At 36.8% G+C, this 12,533-nt stretch overlaps 1 protein-coding gene across 1 annotated transcript in view; it reads left to right on the top strand.

The window, feature by feature from the left end:
• The window catches only part of cnbd1 (cyclic nucleotide binding domain containing 1), an 82,941-nt gene extending 70,930 nt beyond the window's left edge, over positions 1 to 12,011 (top strand). Inside the window, exons 12-13 of the mRNA XM_088918942.1 lie at positions 1,462 to 1,521; positions 9,450 to 12,011. Coding sequence (XP_088775068.1) covers positions 1,462 to 1,521; positions 9,450 to 9,569 — 180 coding nt within the window. The 3' untranslated portion in view covers positions 9,570 to 12,011. The remainder of the gene's footprint in view (positions 1 to 1,461; positions 1,522 to 9,449) is intronic.
• Positions 12,012 to 12,533: the final 522 nt, after the last annotated feature.

Below are 12,533 nucleotides of genomic sequence, written 5' to 3' on the forward strand. Positions count from 1 at the left end.
CTCTCTCTTGACATATACAGTATTACATATGTAATAGTTTCATATTACCAAAAACAATAAAAAGCTGATGTAATACACTCTTTCTGTGTCCTTGGCTAAAAATAATCTGCTCAAGACACTAATAAATAAGGTTTGTGGTCTTCATTAAACATTTTAAAGTTTTCCTCAATCTTCAGAAGGATTTTGAAGCCGTTATAAGCACTCTCGCATGTGTTCATTGCATTCTGTATCTCAAAAATACTGAAAGGAGAAAACAGAAGGAAAGCACAGCTGGTTCACCAGGCCAGTGAGCACAGAACCTTGGAATTAATATTTGCAGGAGTGTGAGAGCTTCAGGGTTCTCTGTATTCAGGCAATAAAGCACTGTTTGTTTCCTTTACTACTGATATCCCCCAGGGGGTGATTCCGTACTGTTGTTACTTGAGCTGTTCCCATGGTGTAATAAAGAGCCGAGTCATATGTTCTAAACCGTGAAGCTATGGAAATCGCCTGACTCTGCACCCAGGCCCCTTCTTCTCTGGCTTCTTTGCACCACCACACCCACCTCCTTCATTACATTAGAATAATTACTTTCCCATAGATCCCCTACAGGTTTCTCTACTCTTTTCAGTGTAAATGGGAGTTTTTTTTAATAAATGTACAAACGTATAACAGCTCTGTACAGCAATTTGACACTGGGTGATAAAAAGTGAAGTTTAGCAGGCAGTATGGTGGTGCAGTTGTATTGCTGCCTCACAGCCCTGGAGCCCTGGGTTCTATTCCAGACCCTGAGTGCTATCTGCATGGAGTTTGTATTTTCATCCTGTGAACCTGTGTGTTTTTGCTGCACTTGTGCTGCTCAACTTTCCTCCCACACTCCAAAGACATATAGGACTGGTAGGTCAATTGGCTTCTGGGAAAACTGGCCCTGGTGTGAGTGTGTGTCCATGTCTGTTTTTGTGTGCTCTCTACGATAAACTGATATCCCGCCCAGATATCCCATCTTGCCTCCTGCCTTGTGCCCGTTGCTTTCTGGGATAGGCTCCATCTCACTGGCGACAGTTAATTTACTGAAGTGGTTAGCAAATGGATTGATAGATAGTGAAATTTAGCAGGTATATGTGTTTTTTATTTTAACATTTTGACTAAATGCAGATATGCAAGCATAACCAAAGTATACAAAGTACTGCACTAAGTTTCTTTTCATTATTTACAACATTTATAAACATTGCGATAGAGCTCAATATAACATACATTGAAGTCCTTTCACATTTGTAATATTCATTTGTTTTAATTTGGACACTGAGAACTGCTTTCAGATAAAACCATTCATTTTGTAAAACAAGAATTAAAATCTCATGATGATCACAAAATAAGTTACTTAAAGTATTCTATACTATACAGTACATATAAAAAAATGAAGTAAATAGAATGCTGAATATATTTTAATATATTGGCTCTTTCACTACTGTATTCCCACAGGAGGAGATTAACAAGGAGTATCTCAGACAAGAGAAGCAGAAAAAATGGGAGCACATTAAGGTATAGTAGATACATCTAGTTAACAGGCTGAAAACAACTTTCTGTCCAATTTTCAGTGCAGACTGAGTCATAGTAGTCTGGATGTAATGCCACCATGAGTTTAGGACTGAGCGATGTGCCAATAACCAACCATGACTTAGATTCCTCAAACAGTAGTGTACAGTTGGTAGAGCACTGACAGAGTCCTGTCCTTGCTGCACAATGGTAACCTTTGACTTGCTAGATTCCTGTGAGCTTGGAAGCATAAGCAGGTTCACCTCTTGTGTAGAATGGGAAAAATAGTGGATGGCTCTGACTAATATGCTTTTACCAATATGCAAATATTGGTAAAAAAGATATACAAGTACAAAGTATACTATCTAGTACAAGATATAAACTATCTTTTATTAATTTAGTAGTGATTCAACACTGCTAACCCATAGCTCCAGGGTCCTGGCTTCAAGTCTGTTCTTCGCCATCTCTCTGTGGGTTGTTTACATTTCCACATGTTTTTTTTTCGTTCTGGGTGCTCTGGATTCGTCCCTCTCAAGACCTGCAGGCAAGGTTTAATCTAATGTCAGCCCAGGGTTTGATCCCTGGTCTCTGATCCTTGGTCCCTAGAGTGGCTGGGCTCCCTGCCTCATCACTTGGCCATAAGCAGAGGGGGCTCTTGTACCAGTTCTTTCTATACAAGCATTCAGAGGTTCAGTTATGAAACATGAAATATATGTATCTAATAATCTACATTGTGTATGAATGATGACTTTTTGGGGTGACCTGCTTTGATGTATTGTACTACCTTAATGATGGTGATGTAGCACAAAACATAAAATGTTGACATAGTAGTCTGGATGTAATGCCATGGGAAATGAAATATACAGAGATGAAGGTTTGATACTTTTCCCAAACTGTCTAAATGCCTTAAACACAGCAAGGTAAGTCAAGCTGAAGGAAAGACTGCTGAAGTACAGGGGACCTTCACTGAACATAGTTGAATATGCACATCTCAGAAGTGATACTCAGCTGCAGATGGAGCGTGCTGATTTCAGTGGTTTTCCTTTTATTTCCTGTTCATCAGGTGATAACAGTTTTTAGAACTATCCCTAACACAAAGATAAACTCTTATGAAGTTAAAAGAAAGTATTGAGAAGAAAGTCCTTGTTCCTAGTAACATTTAGATATTTTAACGTTTGATGTATTAGAATGAATTTTAATAAGAGGCCCCCTTCTCTCAGGCAAAAGTAGTTGTGTATTAAAGTAGGTCTATAATAAAAATCCATCTCCATAGATAAAAGACTATTGTATTCTATGCTTTGTTGATAGTGGTTAAAGAATGTACAGTAATTTTATTTAAAGATGCAGGGTTTCTTAGTGTGGACAGAAGGTCAGCTATACTGTATGTTTCCACTGCCTGTTGGATTATACATGTACTGTAATTACATATACAGTAAGAGCATCACTTAGAAATGAAGAGATTCACCTTTCACCATTCCTGAAGAGAGTTCAGTATGGGCTCAGTGTATTGAGAAGATTCCTTTTTTAGGTAATATCTATTGCAAACCAACTTTCCTTATACTCCACCAGATGTTATTTCTTCATCTTAAGGAAGAAGAGTTAATGAATGAATTAATAAACACATCTTTATGTGTTTAATCAGCACACATTTTAAACACTGCTTTTGTTAAAAATTTAGACAGGCTTACTCTGCAGAATGGTTGATTGGTAAAGTCTAGCATTAAAATCTGGGAAGAACCTTTAGTGTTAAATACATGTTTATTAAATGGAAAGATTTAATTGAATACCATGTGACGAAAACCGATTCTTGAATGCTTGTGTCCCAGTAATGTATTATTCCTTTTTATAATTTGCTTTTCTGTGTTTACATTTCCATGTAAACTATTCTATTGGTCATAAATAAAATTAGTCCTTAAAGTTAAACAGTGAGCTATTATAATATTTGATTTCTGTTCAGTGAGTCAGCTGACAGTTGTCACTTGAGCAGTGTAAGTAATCAGCTACAGAATACATGAATAACAAATGTGGAATACAAATCCAGTTCTCAGCGAGAAAAGGTCATGTAGCTGTAGTGTTAATGATGTCTTCCACTTTGCAGTAATCGGATGGCATTTTCTTTGGATTTTATTTTAAAGTATATGGCTACTTTCACTTGATTCTGTGTACCTGTTCTATGGAAGTAAGACAACTGGTTTGCAAGAGCAAGACCCTTTTCCTGTATGTGATGCAGAAAGACAAGAGAGTTAGTTAAGTTCTGTCCCTGTCTGATATACAGAATGATCCTAATGTTTCCCTCACATTAATCTAACACTGAACTCTTGGTCTCTGAGAGTCTGGTGACACAATACTCACCTGGAGAACGCTGCTTGTTTCTGGAGAGGTTAAGATGACTCCAGATATTATGTACTTCTTAAGGGAGGTGTCAGTGTATACACTATTTAATTTTTGATATGGTTGCATTTGTATTTTGTAGTCTCTCATGTTTCTTGTATCCTGTCTTGTATCGTGTATCATGTCTTTTCCCATAATAAACAACACTTCACGTACAAGCATTGTCTGAAAAGCAGTCTCTCAGGTGACTGCAAGGAAGTGCAGAGAGACATCTAATTAGCCTGGTAGAGTGCTGTGAAAGCAGTGAGTAGTTGTTTGTCCTGGGCCCTGAGCAACAGAGATAAACAATGAATTCTATTTCTGCAAGCTCACAATGTTTGAGATGACACATCACCCATCAGTTCTCTCTTTCCGAGTTCTCTGCATTTCCCATTCCTCTGTTCTTTATACTGTAACATAGTTACAGTATGTCAGCGTGAAAGAAAAAATAAATTTCTCAATTCAATAAAGATTGATTGACTCATTTTACTTAAATATGTTGTGGCATGAGCTTATGGAGCCTTTAAAAACACTGGTGTACAGTATAGAGAATGAACTTTTAATACCTTTAACTAATGCACAGACTAATCCTGGAATGAACTGATAAACTCTGAGGAAGCAAATGCAGGATTAAGTGAGTGTCCTAGTTGTCTGGTTATTCTGGTGTGAACACTATACTACTCATTACCTTCTCCCATAACCAGGGCAACATGGAGTGCCACCCCCAGTTATTCTTAACTCCTCCCTGGAACAGACAGCCACCCAAAACCTCAGTGTGTCTTCCTGCCAAATATCTAGTGAGGAAATGGCCACCTCTATAATATATTTAATCAATGTGTTAAATATATCTATATATTGCTATATAAATTGTTTTTTTTAATAGGATGATAGATAACTCTTTTATTTTGCTTTGGACATCATAAGTAAAGTTGTGATTTTTAACACTAAAATTGTAAAGAAAATGTATATTTCGGGAAAGATTAAAGAAAAAAGAACCATTATTAATGTTGATGTGTCTGAGTCTTCACTAAGGAGAAGAACTCAGACAACAATAAGGAAGACAAACATGTTATTTGTTGACTGCCTCAGTGTATTCCTCAGATCGATGTAGTCTTCACATCTCCAGGAGCCTCGGAGCAGAATATAGCTTTGCCATCTGTCAGCTCCTCTTTTCATTAGCGCTGCTCTTTCCCTGCTGTGTCAGTGCAGTCTTTAACCCTTCCAGTCCTCCTCTCACCTTTTCCGCTGAGTCTACTTTTGTTGGACAAGACGGGGTCTCAGTGCCAGCTACTGAGCACCTTCGCATTCCATTCCCAGATCTGGCCTGTGTATGTCCTACCTTGAAGATAATTCAGATCAGGCATGATGTTTTAGGCTTTCTTATTTGTCTAAAAAAAAAACTGCAGATAGTTACACAGTAATTTGCAACATCAGGAGGAGTTGAATGGATTTGCATCCACTACAAGAAAACATTGCACACATTTAGATACCAAGTTCTTATGTTTTCAGTTATGCCATAAAGAATTGAAGGATAAATCTGGGACAATCACATATTAATTTCCTGAAAATGTGCGAACACTTTAGAAATGCAATATATGTATACAGTATATATATTTTTATCACCAGTTATTATGAATTATGCATCTTTAAATGATGAGTGTGATTTATTGTCTTGAATATGTCCTGATTATGACAAGTGGTTATGACATGCATTCCTTAGTACATCCAAAACTGAAAGCTGCAAAATGAGCAGCAGCAAACATTTCAACACATACAACTATTTGTCAAATATCTCTGATTTCTTTTTTAAATTCATCTTGAAAGAGTTTTACTTTGAAAGTTCATTGACTACTTTTTGCTTCACAGATTTGTCTTTATATCTATGTGGGCTGGCAAACTCTATATGTGCACTTCTTTACTTACAATTAAGGGTTTTGGCCCTAGGGATAGAGAATGCTGTCTGTGTTTGTTTTTCTCCTTGGTTGTCTCCTTTCTTTAAAACAGAAAATACCACATGGATTACACATCTAGCCCAAGTTTAATTATAGAAGACAAAGACTTTGCGCTTGTAATTATGGTGCTGCTATTTGTGGAAGATTTTAAGCACAAGCTTGAGAAAGTCTGCCCTTGGCCATTTGCTCGAAGGGATGCTGTAACATTCAGGACTGATGTAGGGTGTGACAGACAAGAAAACATTCCTAACTATACGAAAAAATTCTCCACATTCTGTGGCAAGGTGTTGTGACCCCTTCAGTGTTGAAGTGCCAAAACCGATGCCTCTCTGTCTGCATCTCCAAGAGGAAGGCACATCTGCACACAACTGTCATAAATCCACTTACAGGACCAGAGTGATCCACCAGGAACATGCCATGTGGGAATGTTCACTACACCTGATGATGTCACAACTAATTACCACCTGTGACAATGTAAAAGTCACTGCACAAGCAGTTTGTGCAGTTCTGGTTATTTGACATTGAATTGATCATGTGACTGAGACCATTCCTTGGCAACAGGAGACATTCTGTGTTAAGCTCCCAGTTGTGATTTTGACTGATTACTGACATAATGCATTTGGACATTTGTCAATGCCACTGGATATCAACTAAAATTCAGCATAGCAACAGCAAAATACAGGCAAACAGACTTCTTAGGTTTCTTCCCATTTAAGCCTCACTTGTAACTGTTTCCCAAGTGCCCTGAGATCTAGTTGTTTCTCTCCTTGTGGGACTTTTAATGCCTCATCAGAACTGCGTCTGGTCAAATATGTCAAATTCCTGTGAGTATACACTACATCGAAAGTTTGCATATTAGCACTTGGGAATTAAACTTTTATTCCAAACAAGTAATTGTTTGATAAAGATAAATTCAGGAAAGCTATTGAATATTTACTTGTGTTTTAGATAGATACTTTATTGATCCCATGAGGGAAATTGCAGAAAGTGTTTTGAGTTTTTATAAAGGTTGATGAGGTCGACTACACTAACCTGAGTATTATAGCCAATGTGATTAACCCTGTATTTGTAGTATCTCTTACAATCTCTCAGTCTTTTGTGTGTATCATGGCTGATTAAGCCTTATATAATCTAGTATTGATTGTCACATTTTAGTGTTGTATTATACAAATTGTATATTGTATTCCTTGAATCTCTGTGTACATTGCTGTTTATGCTGATTGGTTGATTCCCAGTAGTCATAAGGTACTCTTTGAATTTAATGTCCTAGTTTCTAATTGTTTAAGTACTGTAAATTAAATCAAATATCTCAAGTCCTCAGCTCAAAGCACAAAGGCCTGTGATTAAGCAGCAAATTAAACAAATTATATACAAATGCAGTTAAGCTGTATGTAGTTTACCTGTCCTCTTGGAATGAATAATCCTTAGATGATTTGTGTGATGAATGCAGCCTAGTAAATGTCTGATAGCAGAGTCAGATGGTCTGTCTCTTAATTTGATATCTGTCCTGCTGAATTCTGTATAGAAGTTCTAGAGACGGTAGGGTTGTTTGCCCTACTGTCAGTTCTAATTTGTCCTTTTTCTTTGGTATGAACGAGGAAATTCCAAACTTTTTCAGCCATGTTACTGAAACTTAATTGCAATATGCCATCTCTGAGATGTTTGCTTCTACAGTAACTTTCAGCCATTTGATTGATGTCTGTTATTTAACAACCTGCTAGGTTTTCTGAGGAATATCCTGAATTTACTAAAACCTTTAACGTTTTGTGAGTGAGCAGTTTAAAATTCATGTTTTTATTTCAGAAATAAAAATTAATTTCATTTAATTCTAAACAGGCATGTTTCATCATGTCTTTTTATTGGTCATATAACTGCTGTGGTGGTACATTCAGTATTTATTTCAAACTACTATAGTTTGTAACTGAATGTGCAATCCTTTTAGAATTCCATGGCTGAGCAGCTGAAGTATATATTCTAGTTTTTATTGTTGTTGCATGGTGGAATTAAAATGACACTTCTTTCATTGTATTATATGAAGCTTTTTCTTCTAAGACCAAACAGACCCCCCTTGTACAGGGTATGTACAGTATGTGGATTTAACTTTTATTACTTTCATGATTTGATTCTGAGTTATGTTTTGTTTAATGTTATCAATTGACATCAAACAAAGGTAGCTTTAGAGTAGTCTCATCTCTTGGTGGTATAATGTGCATGGGAACAGTTTTTCAGTTAATTTTGGTTCATGAGGTTTTGAATGACTTAGACAAATCTCTCAGTTGGGTCTTAGCAAAAGTCTCCTTGCACTTCCTGGCTGAGTCGCCCTGCCTCCCTGTTATTCACCAGAGGTCTTTAGTTCAGGTGTGTAGTCTAATGGCTGAAGCATCTTTAGTGTCTTACACAGAGGGTATGGAGTGTCACTGGCCTGTGCCTCTGTGACTTAAGAATCTCTGGGACATCCTTTGTGAGACACTCTAGAGAAATGTGTTTGAATTAATATTGTGTAAATGGCATTAATGTATGGTCTTATTGGAATTGTTGCATTTTTCAATGTAATATTTATATATATTTATATATTATTATAGTTTTACTAAATATTTCATCAGATACAGTACAAGCACTATGTGAACAGGTAAATAGACAAATTGTAACATTATAACAATAAGAACAGAAATATGCACATTTGTGTGTATGCAGACAGAGAGCAAATGCTCCAATGTGCTCAGAAGAATTTGCAGCTAATATAATATGACTCAATTTCCTCCTCAGCAATATAGATGATTCTTCTGGTAGAACAGCCTGGGTGATCTCTTGAATTAATCAATGACATTTGAATACACAGCATGCGAGTGAATCATTGAACCTAGGAGAAAATAGAGTCAAATGTGGGATGGATTTTTTGTAATTATCACATTTTTTTCAAAAATGGATCTCATAATGGCATTAGAAAGTTACCTCGGTCATGCAGTCCTTGCTACAGTAATACCAATGGAGCAAGTTTCATTTCCTTCATTTGAGAGTGTGCATAAAAATCAGCATTAAATGAAAACTATGGTATGATCATTGTTCATGTGCAAATTACGTAATAACTGCAGTTGGTCTCTTCTTCTTAGATTTGGAAGATGTGATTCATTTTTGCCTCAGTAATATTCGAGTTGCTTTTAGTTTCAGTAAATTTGTGAATGTTAATAAAGTGCATTTACATGATACTTATATTTATAGGCATGTTGAGTATACAGTATGTGCTTTATATATTACAGCAAAATATATAAAGTGTGCTACATGGTTTTATTATTTCTACCTTTGCACCTTTTCAGTTATAAAATAGCAATAAACAGCAGGGGCCCTGAAGGTTCAATTGTAATAAAAAAGACGCTTCTCAATTTCAGAATGTTTTTGTTTCTGTAGGAAACTGATGTCTTTCTTATAGGACTGGTTATTTGTCTCTCTACCCGGAGAGACATGTACAACACAAGAAAAAAATGCCCATAGAAATACTTTAACATGGAATTTTGGGAAAGCAAAGAGTCATTCATTAACATTTTAGTAAGAATAAAGTTTTATCATATGAATGATTCTGATTTGTCAGAAGTTTTTTTTCTTCTCTCCTCTCAGCGCACAGTGGTTGCAGAGGCCCTGTTTTACAATGGAATCATGCCTGGCACTGGGAAGTGGTCTCCACGCAGGGGTGGCAGACAACATGACCGAAACACCTGTCATTCACAGTCTCAGTAAATACATGAGCTATACATGAGCATCATAAATGAATATGGAGATGTTTTTTCTTTCCATCTCTTTTCCACCAAATGCACTGACAGTTTGAGTTTGACAGAACAGCATCACCTAAACCTTCATCAGAACCCAGGAAAAGTCTTGCCTGAGTTCTGATCTTTGTGCTTTTCCTTGCAAGCAAACCTTCCGTCTGTTTTCTTCACTGCATTGTGAAAATTAAACATAAAAAACTTTAACACGATGTAATTATTCTCAATTAGCCAGTTTGCTGTGCTTCCTAATGCCATGCTGGAAACTCAAAGGAAGGAAATCTTTTTCAGAACACAAAATAACCTCACAATTAGCCTATTTACTCCAGCTAAGGACAAGCCTAAAATACTGAGATAACAAGAAGGGTGTTTAATAAAAAAACTAGCCTCCTGCTGGATTAATGTGTCAGCTTCTCAGGACAGCCAGCTAGGGGAATACCCTTTTCTAATCATAACTGTGTAGTATTGTTTTGTATTACTGACCAGTGTTATTTTGGAAAGCAAAATCCCTAGTTCTCCACAAGCTTTGGTTTCTTCCCGTCTCTGAATCTTCAGACTGGTTTCTTTGATTGATCCCAGAGGATGAGGCTTCCTTAGTTCCCTTTGCAGCACATACTGTCATCTTAAAAAGGAAAGTGCATCAAGCCTTGCATGAAGTGATACTGTAATGGTGAATCTTTCATGAGGGCTTGAATAATTTATTGATAAGGAATCACACTGCAAATGCCCAAATTCAATCAACATTTTATGAAAAGATTGAATTCTCTTCTCTCTGTTGTGCAGGATGTTCCGTAAAATTACATTACATTACATTAATTTCATGCACATTATTTGTTTGGTTTAACTCAACATGAGACCTCCCACTGGATGTCTTCCACCCTGTAGCAAAATAGCCCTCTGTTTTCTCCATAAAAGAACACAACAAAGAAACTGTTCACAGAATCATCAGTTGGCCACATAGTTGGTGTAGTGCATTTGGTTTGAAGAAAACTGGGCTGAAAACCAAATTCAATTCTGGTTTTATTTTCTGTTCTTGAAGCTCACCTCAGAACTTTGCTATGAACCACAGGCTCATTCACTTTTTTCTTTTAAAACCTTGCAGACAAAACTACATCTATTACAATTGGGAACTGCTAACTGTTAATGAACTTCACTGCTGTGCTGGCACAGTGACATGAAAATTGAAGACAATGGTGTCAAACAGCTGACTTCTTCTCTGTGAGCACACAGTGTCAGCAGCAGAGCAAAGTCTGGGGGGAGGTCAGATGCAGCTTTCACTGATGACACTCACTAGCAACAAGCTGGCCACAGGGGCCCTGTTGTACAGCACATCAGGTTTTCTAATTTTCAAGGGTTTAAGAACCCTAATTTACTTACAGTACTTAAAAATCCCAATATACGTTATGTATGCGTTATGTTCTATGATTATCATTTGCATTTAGTTGTACATTTTATTTATATTTTAAAGCATTTTAAAGCCTAGAGCAAGCTGTACTTAAACAAAAACCAAATTAAAAATATAATGATAATCCTGCTTCAGAAGTTTAATAAAGTGAGTACAGTGATTAATAACTTTCAGTCTTCTTTCATATTCCATATGAAATGTTACATATTTCATTCCCACTTATCTTTTTCAGGCTGTGAACTTTCTCCCCCATTTCATTTTCCTGCTCTTTGGTAACTCTCTACCCTCTGCCTACTTTGCCTCTAAATTTAGGAAGGCTTCCATAACCCTTTATCTGAAAACTCTTCACTCCAGGGAACTGTCTCCCTGTTTTCATCCATGTTTTACTGCTACAATACAGGGTCATGGAGCATATTGTAGAAAGAAACAGGCATAAGGTGGGATACGTCCTGGCCAGTCCATCACAGTACACAAATAGGCATGCACACACTCACACTCAGTTTTCCCAGAAGCCAATAGGCTTACTAATATGTCTTTGGACTGTGGCAGAAAACCAGAGTACCTGGAGGAAACCTAATAAGAACCTACAAGCTCTGGGCAGATAGTACCCCAGGAATTGCACCTGTGGCCCCAGCGCTGCAAAGCAGCAATGCTAAAAACTGCACCACCATACCACATCTCCCTGTTTTTTATTCATTTTTCTCTCTAACGAAATGAGACTGTTTCCTCTTGTATCCACTTGTTCTCCTCCCTTACACCCCTGTGTTGGAACAAGACTCCTAAGAGCACAGCAGCTGTTAAAAAACCTTCCTGCACCTCCACAGGGTATGCTGGACTTTTGAATTGCATGTTTTAAATTTGTTGTTTTCTGCTGAATTTTGCATTGGTTTTGAGTCAATTATTGTAAACTGTACTTGCACTGGTCATTGTGCAAAACACTGAGAATGTTTCACCATAACAATAAAGATGCAATAAAGATTCAGTTTAATCTGGGAGCTGAATTGTTTTATCATCAACAGCTTCTGTTTTATTGTTGTGACTGGAGGTGTTGTATGATCTCTAAGGTGCGTGGGGACTCATCTCTGTCTTTACAGTATGTATAGTTAAATACAACAAAACACAATTTTTTATTCCAATGAACAGAAACCCTCTTCACCTAAAGACATTTGTAGTCAACACAATAAAGTATGGAAACTCCTGTGCTGTGTCTAACTGAATTTCCCCATGTGTCTTATATGGTGATTGCTACTATGGAAGCTGAGAATCAGTATGTTGACGAACATACAAAATGCTGCTAAATTTGATTGCTATACAGTATATTAACAGTATAATATAATATAATATAATATAATATAATATAATATAATATAATATAATCTTAAACATTTCTTTCCTAATTATATATAACAAGAGAAGAATGTTACAGTAATGTAACCCAGAACTGCCCTGCTCGAACTCCAAAACAAGGGGGCTGTCCTTTTGGTGTAATGAGTTTGGCACTTGTCTAAACTGCAATTTGAGCTGATAAAAAAC

This window comes from Atractosteus spatula, chromosome 6 (assembly GCF_055471065.1).
Source record: "Atractosteus spatula isolate fAtrSpa1 chromosome 6, fAtrSpa1.hap1, whole genome shotgun sequence".
NCBI lineage: Eukaryota > Metazoa > Chordata > Actinopteri > Semionotiformes > Lepisosteidae > Atractosteus > Atractosteus spatula.